Raw genomic sequence first — 12,154 nt, 5'->3', positions numbered from 1 at the left:
AACCACAATTAACACACTATTTCTTCATTTTTCAGAGCATTTTTATGGAGCTATTTAACATGGTGTTATCCATAGACTGGTTAGCAAGCGGCTGTCTCAAACTACTTTACTCACTGCCCACTCCACTATATTTGTGTGGGAATATCTTAATTCTGATTGGCTGTTGGTCTAAACGACTGATCAGAATGTTCCTTCCAGATCATTCTCATGGCAAAACTTGCCTTATCCAATCAATAATATGATACTAATTAACATCATTAAAACTTAAATTTCTAGTATATTGTTTAACCAAAATAATTGAAGTATGAATTATTCTCCAAATTGATAAACTTTCATTCTGGCTGTTACAAAAGCAAGCTCACACCGACATATGTCATCTGAATCATGGTTGTACCATAACTTTCCCATAGTCTATTTGTACAAGGTTTTATGAAAAATGACATATTAAGTTTTAACATATGTCCCACATACACTCTCTTAGTCATTCTCACGCACTCACTTAACAAAATATAATCGAACAATAATTTTGACCTATTTTTGTATTACGTTACGCACAGTGACTAAAGTGTTAAAACACGCATTGGTTTGAGGACTTTTAGGTAATTATCTTTATCTCCGGCACTATAATAAATAAAAGTCTCAAATTTTGACAGCATCATTCCATTAATAACAAAATGCTGTGTACTAGATTTGAACAAAATCAAATGATAACTAATATGGATTATTTAGATTCATAGAGGGTCTGAATCTTCAGATCGACTGAATGTTACTCTATGCAGTTGTCATGGCAGGCAGCGTCAGCTGCACTGTGAGCAAAGCGACAAAAAAACATAGCCTTCCTGCAGCCACTGTACCAAACAGCTGCGTGCCTTACTGCAATGAATATGATCTTGTAATAACTTGCTATGTTACAATGTCATCAATGTAATGATAAAAGCAACTATGCTTTAAGATATTCTCTACAGCAACATAAAATACAATGACAGCAGACTTTGCTTAAATAAATCCACAACAGTGACATCAAAACACTGGGAGAGCAGATGCATAGAACTTTTTATGGGAACACATGTGAGTAATGACACAACATCAGAGCTGAACATCATATCTCATTCTTCAAGATGCAAGAATTTAATTTGACTGATGAAGGTAGTTGTTTTCTTGATATGGTGCACACAATGACCAACGTGCTGAGTAAGGGTGCTGGTCAGATGTTTTTTGAGTTTGTAAGCCAGCTATCCAACGGTGCTCTTGATTAGATTTGGGCGTGTGTTCGTCTTATGAACTTTTGGAAGACCATTCAATGCAGGTGGTCGAGGTATCTGCAGGAGGAGATTTTTAATGACATTGTCTTCCAATGAAAACTGCTTGAGAAACTGAGACATATTCCTCATTATTCTGGATGGTGAGTCGCTAAATAATTTTTTATATGTCTGCCCCACCAGCATCAACCGAATCTATGCAGCATAGTTGTTCCATAATGATGGCTGTATTGCCCTTGTCAGCTGTCAGGACTACAATGAGAAAATCGTGGATCATGTGAAGATCATTACGTTCAGCACATCATGTTCAAGGTCAGCAGCTTGGATTTTGAAAGAATGCAGCTCATTTGTAGATAAATTTCTTGTGCAATTTCACTGGGACTTGCAAATTTCTTTTACCTCACCACTCTCTGTGTCAGCAAGACAGATACTTTATGGTAATGGTGCCAACTTAAGTCCCTTCTTAGAAACCAACATTGCACCCCCTGTCAATGTTTCTTTTTGTCATGTCAATAAATGTGTGTCCTGCTGTTTTACATTCTACCCCATGCTGTTGTTGTGAAAGCCAGCTGAATTTTCCTTTCTACCTTTTTGTTGTTTTCCTCTGTGATGACATCTCTTGTGCTACTGTGGCTGCATCAATCCAGTCCGAATGCAAAGCTGAGACTGGCTCTGTCAGATGCATGTGGACAGCCATTAGCCCATGACTGTTTATATCCAACTACTAACAAAGAGATAGAGGGGCTGGCCAGTACTTACCTCAGCACAGTACAGCCGATAGATACACATAAAACAGAACCGAAAATTTACGGTCCTAGCTTTCGGAACAAATGTTCCTTCATCGGGGAGGAGAGAGGGAAAAGAAAGGGAAGAAGGGAAAGGAGGTTCAGTTACTCACAACGCAGGTTATGAAGCAACAGGGAAAGGAAAATAGGGAGGGTAGCAAGGATGGAGGCATGGTTGCCAGAGGGAAGCCAAAGATATTAGAATATCTTTGGCTTCCCTCTGGCAACCATGCCTCCATCCTTGCTACCCTCCCTCTTTTCCTTTCCCTGTTGCTTCATAACCTGGGTTGTGAGTAACTGAATCTCCTTTCCCTTCTTCCCTTTCTTTTCCCTCTCTCCTCCCCGATGAAGGAACATTTGTTCCGAAAGCTAGGACCGTAAATTTTTGGTTCTGTTTTATGTGTATCTATCGGCTGTACTGAGCTGAGGTAAGTACTGGCCAGCACCTCTATCTCTTTGTTAGTATTTGTTTCACATCTTTATATGAGATTTTCCATTAATCATTTATATCCAACTACTTTCTGGCATGATGTATCCTCTCTTGCAGCAAGATGAAGCTGTCACAACGAAATACTCTCCTGGCCACAGCAAAGTTGATATGGTGGCTCACAACAGCAGAATGTAGAATCACCTTTTCTTCACACGAGTGTAGTAGGAAGGCTAGAGAGGTTAATAAATTAGCCTTCTTAACATGCAGCTTCCCAGGCATGCTGGGTGTCTCAGCCACTGGGACTGGTTTTCTGTGAATGTCCTCACTCTTAGTTTCAAAAAGACCCATTGTATCCTGTTCTGTACATCTAGAGATTCTACACCAATGGTAAGCATAAAACAAGGTGAGGGAATAATAAATAAGGTGGAAACTTCAGAAGTTTTAGGTGTCCATATTGATGAGAAATTAAAATGAAAAAAGTACATTTTGAAACCAGTAATTTTTGAGAACATTTCTCATGGAGAAACAACGGTCTGGCTAAAAGTATTTTAAAGATGGATTACAAATAGTTGCGAGTACAAAAACTTTTATTTTGATGGTAACCAATTTTTCTCAGTATTTGACCATTCTCAGACCCTCATACCATGATTGTAGGCAGTGGCAGTGAATGGAGCAGGAGCTGTGGCTCCATGAATATCAGTAGCGTTTTTGTGAAAAGAAAACATGTTTTTCTGCACTTACAATTTTATTGTCACATCAAACACACAATCAAATCCCATTTCAAAGGTAGGATTGTCAATGAAGTTCAACACTTGTTATTTAAAGAATATTTATTACTGACATCGAAGTGCAGCAATATAGAACTGATTCCCTGGATGGAGAGTGCAGCCATTTATAGAATGTTCCAGAATGCTGATATTTATACAAACATTGAATATTCCTGAATATACACACATTACAAACATAAGACTTTTCAAGAAACTTTGGGAACTTATAAATACTAAATAACAAATAATTGCTGGCGGTCATATTTGACCTCGTGACCCATTGTGCCCCATCCAATGACACTAGTCACTACGCCATGCTGCATGCACCACAGCTTGTGGCATTACTCTCTACCCTGCAGAACCAGTGACCCACTGGTTCAGAAATTCTTGTTGGACTCATCTGCAGCACCATTGATCTAGATCTTGTCAGTGGTCCTCTGTATGGCAGTGCTGGTGGGTCCTTGTGTTCTGGCCATGTCATGACATTCTCTTCACTATGATGAGCATTGGAAAAAGCCTCTCTCATCAAAGAACCTCCCACCATTGAATCTGTACCTATGGACTGTAGGTAGGGCTCCATATGTTTTGTTTTCTTGACTTCATATGCCATGCCCAGCAAGCGCTAAAGGATACGCTACAGTCCAGAGTAGTGCTATAGTAACTTTCCCAGTATTCCCACTTTCCGCAAGACATAAAAATCCATACCGAGCTCCCCAGGCTGTGTCATTTGGGCCGGTGCTTGCCATTAGAGTCTCTTAGGTCCATAGGTGAGCTAGCTGTCTTGCTTCTTCGGTTCAGATGAGGTGTTTCACATAATTATCCCGAGTATCACCAGACTGAATTGGGAGTAGTGTGTCCACTGTTGTTTCGGCCTCGCAACCATGCAGCAGAAAGAATTAAGTGAAGCCTTCAGTATCTTGCTTCTCTGTGTTATATGTGAATATCATAATGGGCAGTATTGTATCCCAGTCTCTCAGTTCGACATCTGTATACATCAAGAGCATATCTGTCAATGTGTTATTAAATGTCCTGTGAGGCCTTTCATCTTTGGATTGTAGGCAGTTGTCATCCTATGGGTGATGTCACAATGTGAATTTACCTCTGACACTATTCTCGACTCAAGAACTTTTCAACACTCAGTTATCACATGGAGTGCTCCATGCTTCAAAATGAAATATTCTGTAAGGAACTTCACAATTTATGGACCGATGGAAATGTGCACATCTTTGGTGACAGCATAGCAGATGTGGTAGTCAGTGCAGACTGTTATCCATCAGTTTGTGTTTGTCAACTTCAGGAACCTCCCCAAGAGGTTGATTCCAATTCAGTGGAATGACACTGCTGCAGGTGGGATTGGTACCAGATTCCCTGGAGGTAATTGAGGCACATGCTTCTGTCTTTGACATTCCTTACAGTGACTCACATAATGTCTAATGGAACTCTAGAACCATGGCCAGTGATATGTGCCTCCAATACTGTCTAGTGTGTTCACAAATCCAGTTGCTGTAATGTCATGGAAATACTTCAGGATAGCTGGCTATAGTTGAGCTGGAATGATGAGCAACCATTTCTGTCCTCTTGGATCATGGTTCCTCTCATAGAAAGCTTCATTTATTAACTGGAAATCTCCTTTTGTTGGTTGCTCCTCCTTCAAGGCTTCTATGGTTTACAGCAGTGCTGGATCTTACTGCTGATCAGCGGCAGTGTCATTTAATGCAATGATGACTGACATTCTATCTGCACTGCTGTGTTTCATCAGAGAATTCCTTGAAAGGCGGTCAGTGTCCTTGGGTTTGCATCTACTTTTATATACCACTGAGACAGCATACTCCTGAAGCCTTGGTGTCCGCCCAGTCTACCTAATGGATCTTTTAGGTTAGTCAGCCAGCATAGAGAATGCTGGGCCATCAAAACGGTGAATAGTTTGCCAAATAAATATGGCTGGAACAAACAACTGCAACTGCATATTGATAATGTTGTGGGGGAAGGCAAACCAAAGACTGCATTTTATTGGTGAAACATTTAGAAGATGCAATAGGTCTTCTAAAGAGACTACCTACACTTGTCCAGCCTCTTCTAGAGTATTGCTGTGTGGTGTAGTACCCACATTAGATACAACTGATGGAGGACATCAAAAAAATTAAAAGAAGGAAAGCTGGTTGTTTGTTATTGTGAAGCAGGGGAGAGAACATAATGGTTACATATGCAAGTCAGGGTGACAGTCATTAAAACATAGGCCTTTTTCACAGTGTCAGGATTCTTTCATGCAATTGCAATCTTCAGCTTTCTCTTAATGCAAAAATATTTTGTTGGTGTCCACCTACATAGAGAGAAATAATCATTATTATAAAATAAGAGAAATCAGAGCTCGCACAGAAAGATTTAATTGTTCACTTTTCCATGCACTGTTCTGGAGTGTAATGGTAGAGAAGTAGCTTGAAGGTAGTTCAATGAATCCCCTGCTGGGCACTTTATCATGAATTGCAGAGTGGTAGACGTAAGTGTAAATGTAAATGGAGAAGGCACTCTTTCTCGGTTATAGACTAATTCATCTCGGACTTACTCTGGAAGCATAAGCTATCACGTTTTCGACACCTTTCTGAACCTGCTCTACAACTGTCCCTATTCCAAAACCAATAGTGTCAGTGTGAAGTTCTATCTTTGCATTCTCAGCATACAATGCTAGAATTGGAGATCATGTTAGCACCTCCTTAAGGACAAGGCAATATCTCTCTTGTGCCTTGTTCCAGGAAAATTTGGCACCTCCCTGTAATAGTTCTTGCAAGGGATGTGCCTTTGTACAGAAATTATTTATGAACTGCTGGTAGTATGAGCACATTCTGAGAAAAAGAAAATGTATGTATCACAAATGTGCCGAGGGATCGGAAAATCTGTCACTGCTCTAATTTTCCCTATTTCTGGATGGCTTTATTGCCATTCACTAGTGATCCATCATTTTTATTTCTTGGGCAATAAAAAGGCACTTTTTTGGAAGGAGGCTGAGACTAACAGACAGAAAACACTTCAACACGGTTGTCTGGCAGTTTAGATGTTCTTCAAATTTCTCGGAAAAATAATCAGTCATGTGGTCTACAAGCTAAGCTGCAACCATTGTGCTGCATTCTATGTAGGCATGACAGCCAACAAGCTGTCTGTCCGCATGAGTGGCCACCGACAAACTGTGGCCAAGAAGCAAGTGGACCACCATGTTGCTGAACATGCTGCCAAACATGACATCCTTCCCACCAACACCAGCTTTTCTGAATTGGACAGGTGGGAACTTTCCCTCCAATACATCCTACATTCCTGTAACCCTCCTGGCCTCAACCTTTGTTAGTTGCTGTCCTCACCCATCCAGCCCCTTCCCTGCTCCCATTCCAGTGTTACACAGCTGTCAGTCCACCACCACACCCAGTCTTTCTCTTTATTTTATTTATTTCTCTCTATTTATTTCCTTTTCTGCTACTTCCCCAAACCCCCTCCCCCCCCCCCCCCCAACCTCTTCCCTGCCTGCCGTCCAACCTCCAGCACTTCACTGTCTGCCATCCCCACCATACTATCCCTTCCTCTCCCCACCCCAGCCTCCTCCTTTCCCCCACCCAGTCGCCACTCCCATCATGCACTGGTGCTGCTGCTTGCAGTGTGGTTTCAGTTGCCTGAGACTCCAGTCATGTGTGTGAGTTGTGTTTGCATGAGTGTGTGTGTACATATGTGTGTGTATTGTTGACAAAGGCCATTAGCCAAAAGCTTTAAGTATGAAAATCTTTTTGTTGTGCCTATCTGCGACTCAGCATCTCCGCTATATAGTGAGTAGCAACTTTCCTTCTCATAATATTGTTACATTCCATCCTGGATTTTCCATTCTTAAAATTTTAATTTATTTTGGGACTGAGGCAGGGTTAAAAATTGTATAGTGATGAACATTAAGTAGTTAAGGGTTCTGATGGAAGTTTTCCTTGTCTTTGTGAGCTAGGTGTACTATTTCAGGTCCTTACACATCTGGTCATCTGAGAGGTGTGAGAACTTATATGAATTTCAGAAATAAATGAGAGGGACATAGAAAATGACTTAATAAACCCAACATAATCATGAAATTATTGCTTGTAGCTTCTGGTGTCACTTTGCAGTTTAAAGATACCAAGAATTAGCAGTTTCTGTGCTATGAAGACACTTTAGTTCAAGAAATTAATAGCTCCTAAATTGGTAGTAAGATGTAATATACTCATTGGCATTTGTCAACCATAAAGTATTGCTGAGAAACTTAAAAAGATTTGGTGCGATATGTAAAGAGGTATCCTGACAAGATGTTTCGCCTAACTCTGAAACTTAATTGTTGGTGGAAATAGCCGCAGAAATTTATTAAAAAAATGATATTTGAAGTAATTATAGCATGTGTCTATGTGGTGATAAAAAATATGAATATCACAAATACTATACGAATTCAGTTTCATAGACCATAGCTGTAAGGGGCAGAGCTATTTCTGTGACGCTGAAGTTAACTGAAAATACTCTTACAAAGTATTTCCAAGGAACTGCAGCTATATTGGTATGTAAAGGCAGTCTTTTCATTCTTTCCTTTTCTCTGATTTTAGATTATCCTGACATAAAGAAGGATGACCAGAGAATGCAGCATTTTGCATCTATCTGTGGTGTTCTTCTTGACTATATAGGAGCAGCCAACTTGCCAAATCATGCCGAACTCATGGGAATATATGGAAGGGTGAGATGAAGCTGTGTTACACATTAGGTCAGGTCGATTAGTTCTAGTTAGAATTTTTCTTTCTCGTTAGCTGTTTAAAAGGCTGTATAGAATAAAGAACTTTATAGAGTGGTATGGGTTTAATGAAAGGTAATAGCCTTAAAATTATTCAGTGATATTGTTAATTGATGTTGTTATTGCATCTCCACTGCTTGAATATAATAGAGTTGAATTAATGTACCGCTTTCATGGCCATTTTAGCTTTCTTTAAAATTAAGAATTTGTTGCTAATATTCAAACTATATGCAGTTTTTTGCAAGCCTTAATTATAGGTATGGTACAGATTTGTAAACTAAACTACACTCATGCTCATAAATTAAGAATAATGCTGATACATGGTGAAACAATGCTGTAGTGGGCGGTTTGCTGGTTTAAATCACCTAGGGGTATGACCATGCGGTGCATCTGACCTGCGGTCATGACACAGTGGCGCTGGCAGCAGTCCACATATGCAGAGGTGTGTTGGTGCATGTCAGAGTACGGTGCAGCAAGTAAATGTGCAGACGTTTTCAGATGTGCTAATGGTGGCTGTGTGTTGAAAATGGCTCAAAGAACACATATTGATGACGTTATGAGTGGTAGAATACTAGGGCGACTGTAGGCTGGTCAAACACAGCAGGTCATAGCACAGGCCCTCTGTGTGCCACAAAGTGTGATCTCAAGATTATGGCAACAATTCCAGCAGACAGGAAATGTGTCCAGGCACTACAGTACAGGACGTCCACGGTGTACAATACCACAAGAAGACCAATATCTCACCATCAGTGCCCGCAGATGGCCACGGAGTACTGCAGATTCTACAGACGAATGAACAGACATGGTTTATTTGCCTGGGGACCTGCAAGGTGCATTCCACTGACCGCTGGTCACAGGAGAGCCCGTAAAGCCTGGTGTCAAGAACATGGTCATTGGAACAGTGGTCCCAGCTTATGTTCACAGATGAGTCCAGATATAGTCTGAACAGTGATTCTTGTCAGGTTTTCATCTGGCGTGAACCAGGAACCAGATACCAACCCCTTAATGTCCTTGAAAGGGGCCTGTATGGAGGTCGTGGTTTGATGGTGTGGAGTAGGATTATAATTGGTGCACGTACACCCCTGCATGTCTTTGACAGAGGAACTGTAACAGGTCAGGTGTATCGGGACGTCATTTTGCACCAGTATGTCCGAATTTTCAGGGGTGCAATGGGTCCCACCTTCGTCCTGATGGATGATGATGCACGGCCCCACTGAGCTGCCATCATGGAGGAGTACCTTGAAACGGAAGATATCAGGCGAATGGAGTGGCCTGCCTGTTCTCCAGACCTAAACCCTATTGAGCACGTCTGGGATGCTCTTGGTCGCCATATCGCTGCATGTCTTCAAACACCTACGACACTTCAGGAGCTCCGACAGGCACTGGCGCAAGAATGGGTGTCTATACCCCAGCAGCTAGTCGACCACCTGATCCAGAGTATCAGAGTATGCCAACCCATTGTGCGGCATGTGTACACGTGCGTGGTGATCATATCCCATATTGATGTCGGGGTACATGTGCAGGAAACAGTGGCGTTTTGTAGCACATGTGTTTCGTGACAGTTTCCTCAACTTATCACCAATACCATGGACTTATAGATCTGTATCGTGTGTGTTTCCTATGCGCCTATGCTATTAGCGCTAGTTTTGTATAGTGCCACATTCTGCAGTTATCCTTGATTTATGAGCATGAGTGTAGTTTAATGAGTATATATTTTCTTGCCAATTATAGATATCTTTCACATTAGTCTGTGTAGACCTCAGCTGTACTAATCTGATTGTTTGGTAACATCATGTAAGCAAGCAGACTGACATCTAATGACATGTAACATATTTTATTGTAATTACTTTTAGCATTGTGTTATGTAGAAAAACATTTAGTATTTGTTCCATTAAATAATGGCATCATAAGAGCACCATTCACTCTATAACTGAGGCAATGAGTAGCCAAGAGGCACATAAAGATGTTAATTACTATACTTCATCTAGCGAGAGTACAGGGCTGTGGAACGGGGTCAGCAAAGGCAAATCATTACCTACCACTACCAAGAAGGATCAGTCTTATTTCACTTTTCTTGCACTCGGGGATGCTGACCTCTCAGCCACAAAAACATACTGTCTTTCACCGTGTCGTTGTCTGTATTATATCCAGGCATTTCCATCATTGTATTAATTTATTCCACTAATTTAGAGCTCAGATAAACAGTATGAATTGTCAGAAAGTTGTGATTTAAATAATATATTAAAGACTTGATTTAAGTTGTATTTGTCAAGAGAGATGGCACATCCACTGAGTTTCTTAAGAAAAACTGTGTTGCATACATATCCAGGAACTAATTCTGATAAGGAAAACATTGAAAAATATTATTTACAATTATGAAGGCCTGTAACTCATCTCTGCCTCTCCACACTCTCATTTTCAATGCCATTGTATAAATATAATTGTTCATGTTATTTATATGATGTATTAAAGGTATAGCAGTTTATTTTAAAATTAGTAAAAATGTGTGTTCGTGAATATTAGTGGAACATAATGTCTTTTTTTTCTTTGTAGATGTGTATAAATGGTTTCAGTATTTTAGATCCTGAAATGCATGGCATTGGAACTGGTATTTACCTGGGTGCATCTGTTATTGACCACTCATGTTGTCCAAATGCAGTAGCGGTTTTTGATGGAACAAAAATATACATTAGAGCAGTGGAGGATATTCCTTCTCCAGATTGGAATAAAGTAAGTATTCCAAATAAGTGTACGAATTTCTGCCCAGACTCCCTTTCAGTAAAATATTTTTAGCCATGTGATTGAATCATGATGCCAATATTTCTGTTACTATTACAGCCAACTTTCATCAAGGTGATTACTTGTAGGATGTTGCATTTGTATATGTACTATTGGCTCTCCATACCTCCAGTTGTCCTATGACAGAGTCATCGTGGCATCCCATGTGTTGAGTTGGTGATAGGATCAAAAGGGGAGGCACTTTAAGTCCTTTTTTCTCAGAGCTTTTGATTTCAGTTTTTATCGTATATTTTAGTGGAAGTTGCCATCACAGTGTAGTGTTACTTACTCATTTTCCAGGGACTTCCAAGAGTCTGTCAGTGCTTTATGCCCATTTTAGTGTAAAGTAAATAATGTTATAACTCTTCAAGAATAATTGCCTGATTGGCTGCTGATCACTAGCAACACATCCTTACAGATTTTGGTAGTCAGTTATTTTGTTATCTCATGACCTCCTTGGTGGTAAGAGGCTGCATGGCTAAAACATGGGAGTATCTAAACTGTATGAAACTGCTACACTTGTTTAAATATTTCATCAGTTTTGATACATTGCTCTATATCAGCTATATGTAATGACCATACTGCAGAGTGTATCAGTAAAGACTAGTTCCCATTTTCAAGTGAGCTTGTAGACTCGTAACATATAAAGTTTATTGGTTGCGTCCTTACTAGTATGTAGAAAATTTCTGTTTTTGCTGCTGTTAAATCTTTCTCACTCTTTCACTTATGCCTTGCTTGTATGATAAATCAGAAATTTCCTGTTGTCCTTCCCCAGTGTTTTCACCTTGTTTCTGGTTGTCACGGTGACAGTTTGTCCAGAAAATTGTTATTTTGTGCTGGTATGTTGGTGACGACAAGAACGAGTTATTAAAGCACACTTTGAAATGTGTGGGTGATATGAATTTAAGAGATTATTTAAGAACTCAACAAATGCATGAAGTTTTGAACATGTCTGTGTCTGGCACATTAATGTCTCATCTATTGGTTAGATATTACACCTGCAAGTGTGTTGGCGAATTAATTCTATAAACTACGGATCTTAATGAGTATGCTTCCTTGGGTACCTTGGGCACCTCTATGACATTGATGCAGGTGAATCTGGGAGAATGATCCTCTTGGCTGTGTGGCATTGTATTCAAGGCTCCTTAAGTAGAGCCCATATGTCTCATTATCATGGCCTTGTATCATCTCTGAGTTATTTATACATGGGGTCTCTGAGAAGATGCCTGTCACAGTGCACATTGCACTGTCCTAACACACACACACACACACACACACACACACACAACACACACACACACACACACACACACACACACACACTTATTCTCTCTCTCCTGCTGTTCCTAATATATGTGAAT

The 12,154-nt window shown here is 40.2% G+C and overlaps 1 protein-coding gene across 2 annotated transcripts in view; it reads left to right on the top strand.

Annotated features, from left to right (window-relative positions):
* The window catches only part of LOC124723064 (histone-lysine N-methyltransferase SMYD3), a 104,663-nt gene that overhangs the window by 47,119 nt on the left and 45,390 nt on the right, over positions 1–12,154 (top strand). For both annotated transcript variants that reach the window (XM_047248241.1, XM_047248242.1), the window contains exons 4-5: positions 7,834–7,961; positions 10,569–10,745. In XM_047248241.1, coding sequence (XP_047104197.1) covers positions 7,834–7,961; positions 10,569–10,745 — 305 coding nt within the window. The remainder of the gene's footprint in view (positions 1–7,833; positions 7,962–10,568; positions 10,746–12,154) is intronic.

The sequence above is a fragment of the Schistocerca piceifrons genome, chromosome X (genome assembly GCF_021461385.2).
Source record: "Schistocerca piceifrons isolate TAMUIC-IGC-003096 chromosome X, iqSchPice1.1, whole genome shotgun sequence".
Taxonomy (NCBI): Eukaryota; Metazoa; Arthropoda; class Insecta; order Orthoptera; family Acrididae; genus Schistocerca; species Schistocerca piceifrons.
The sequence above is the reverse complement of the archived record's forward strand: the minus strand, read 5'-3'. Positions and strand labels throughout refer to the sequence as shown.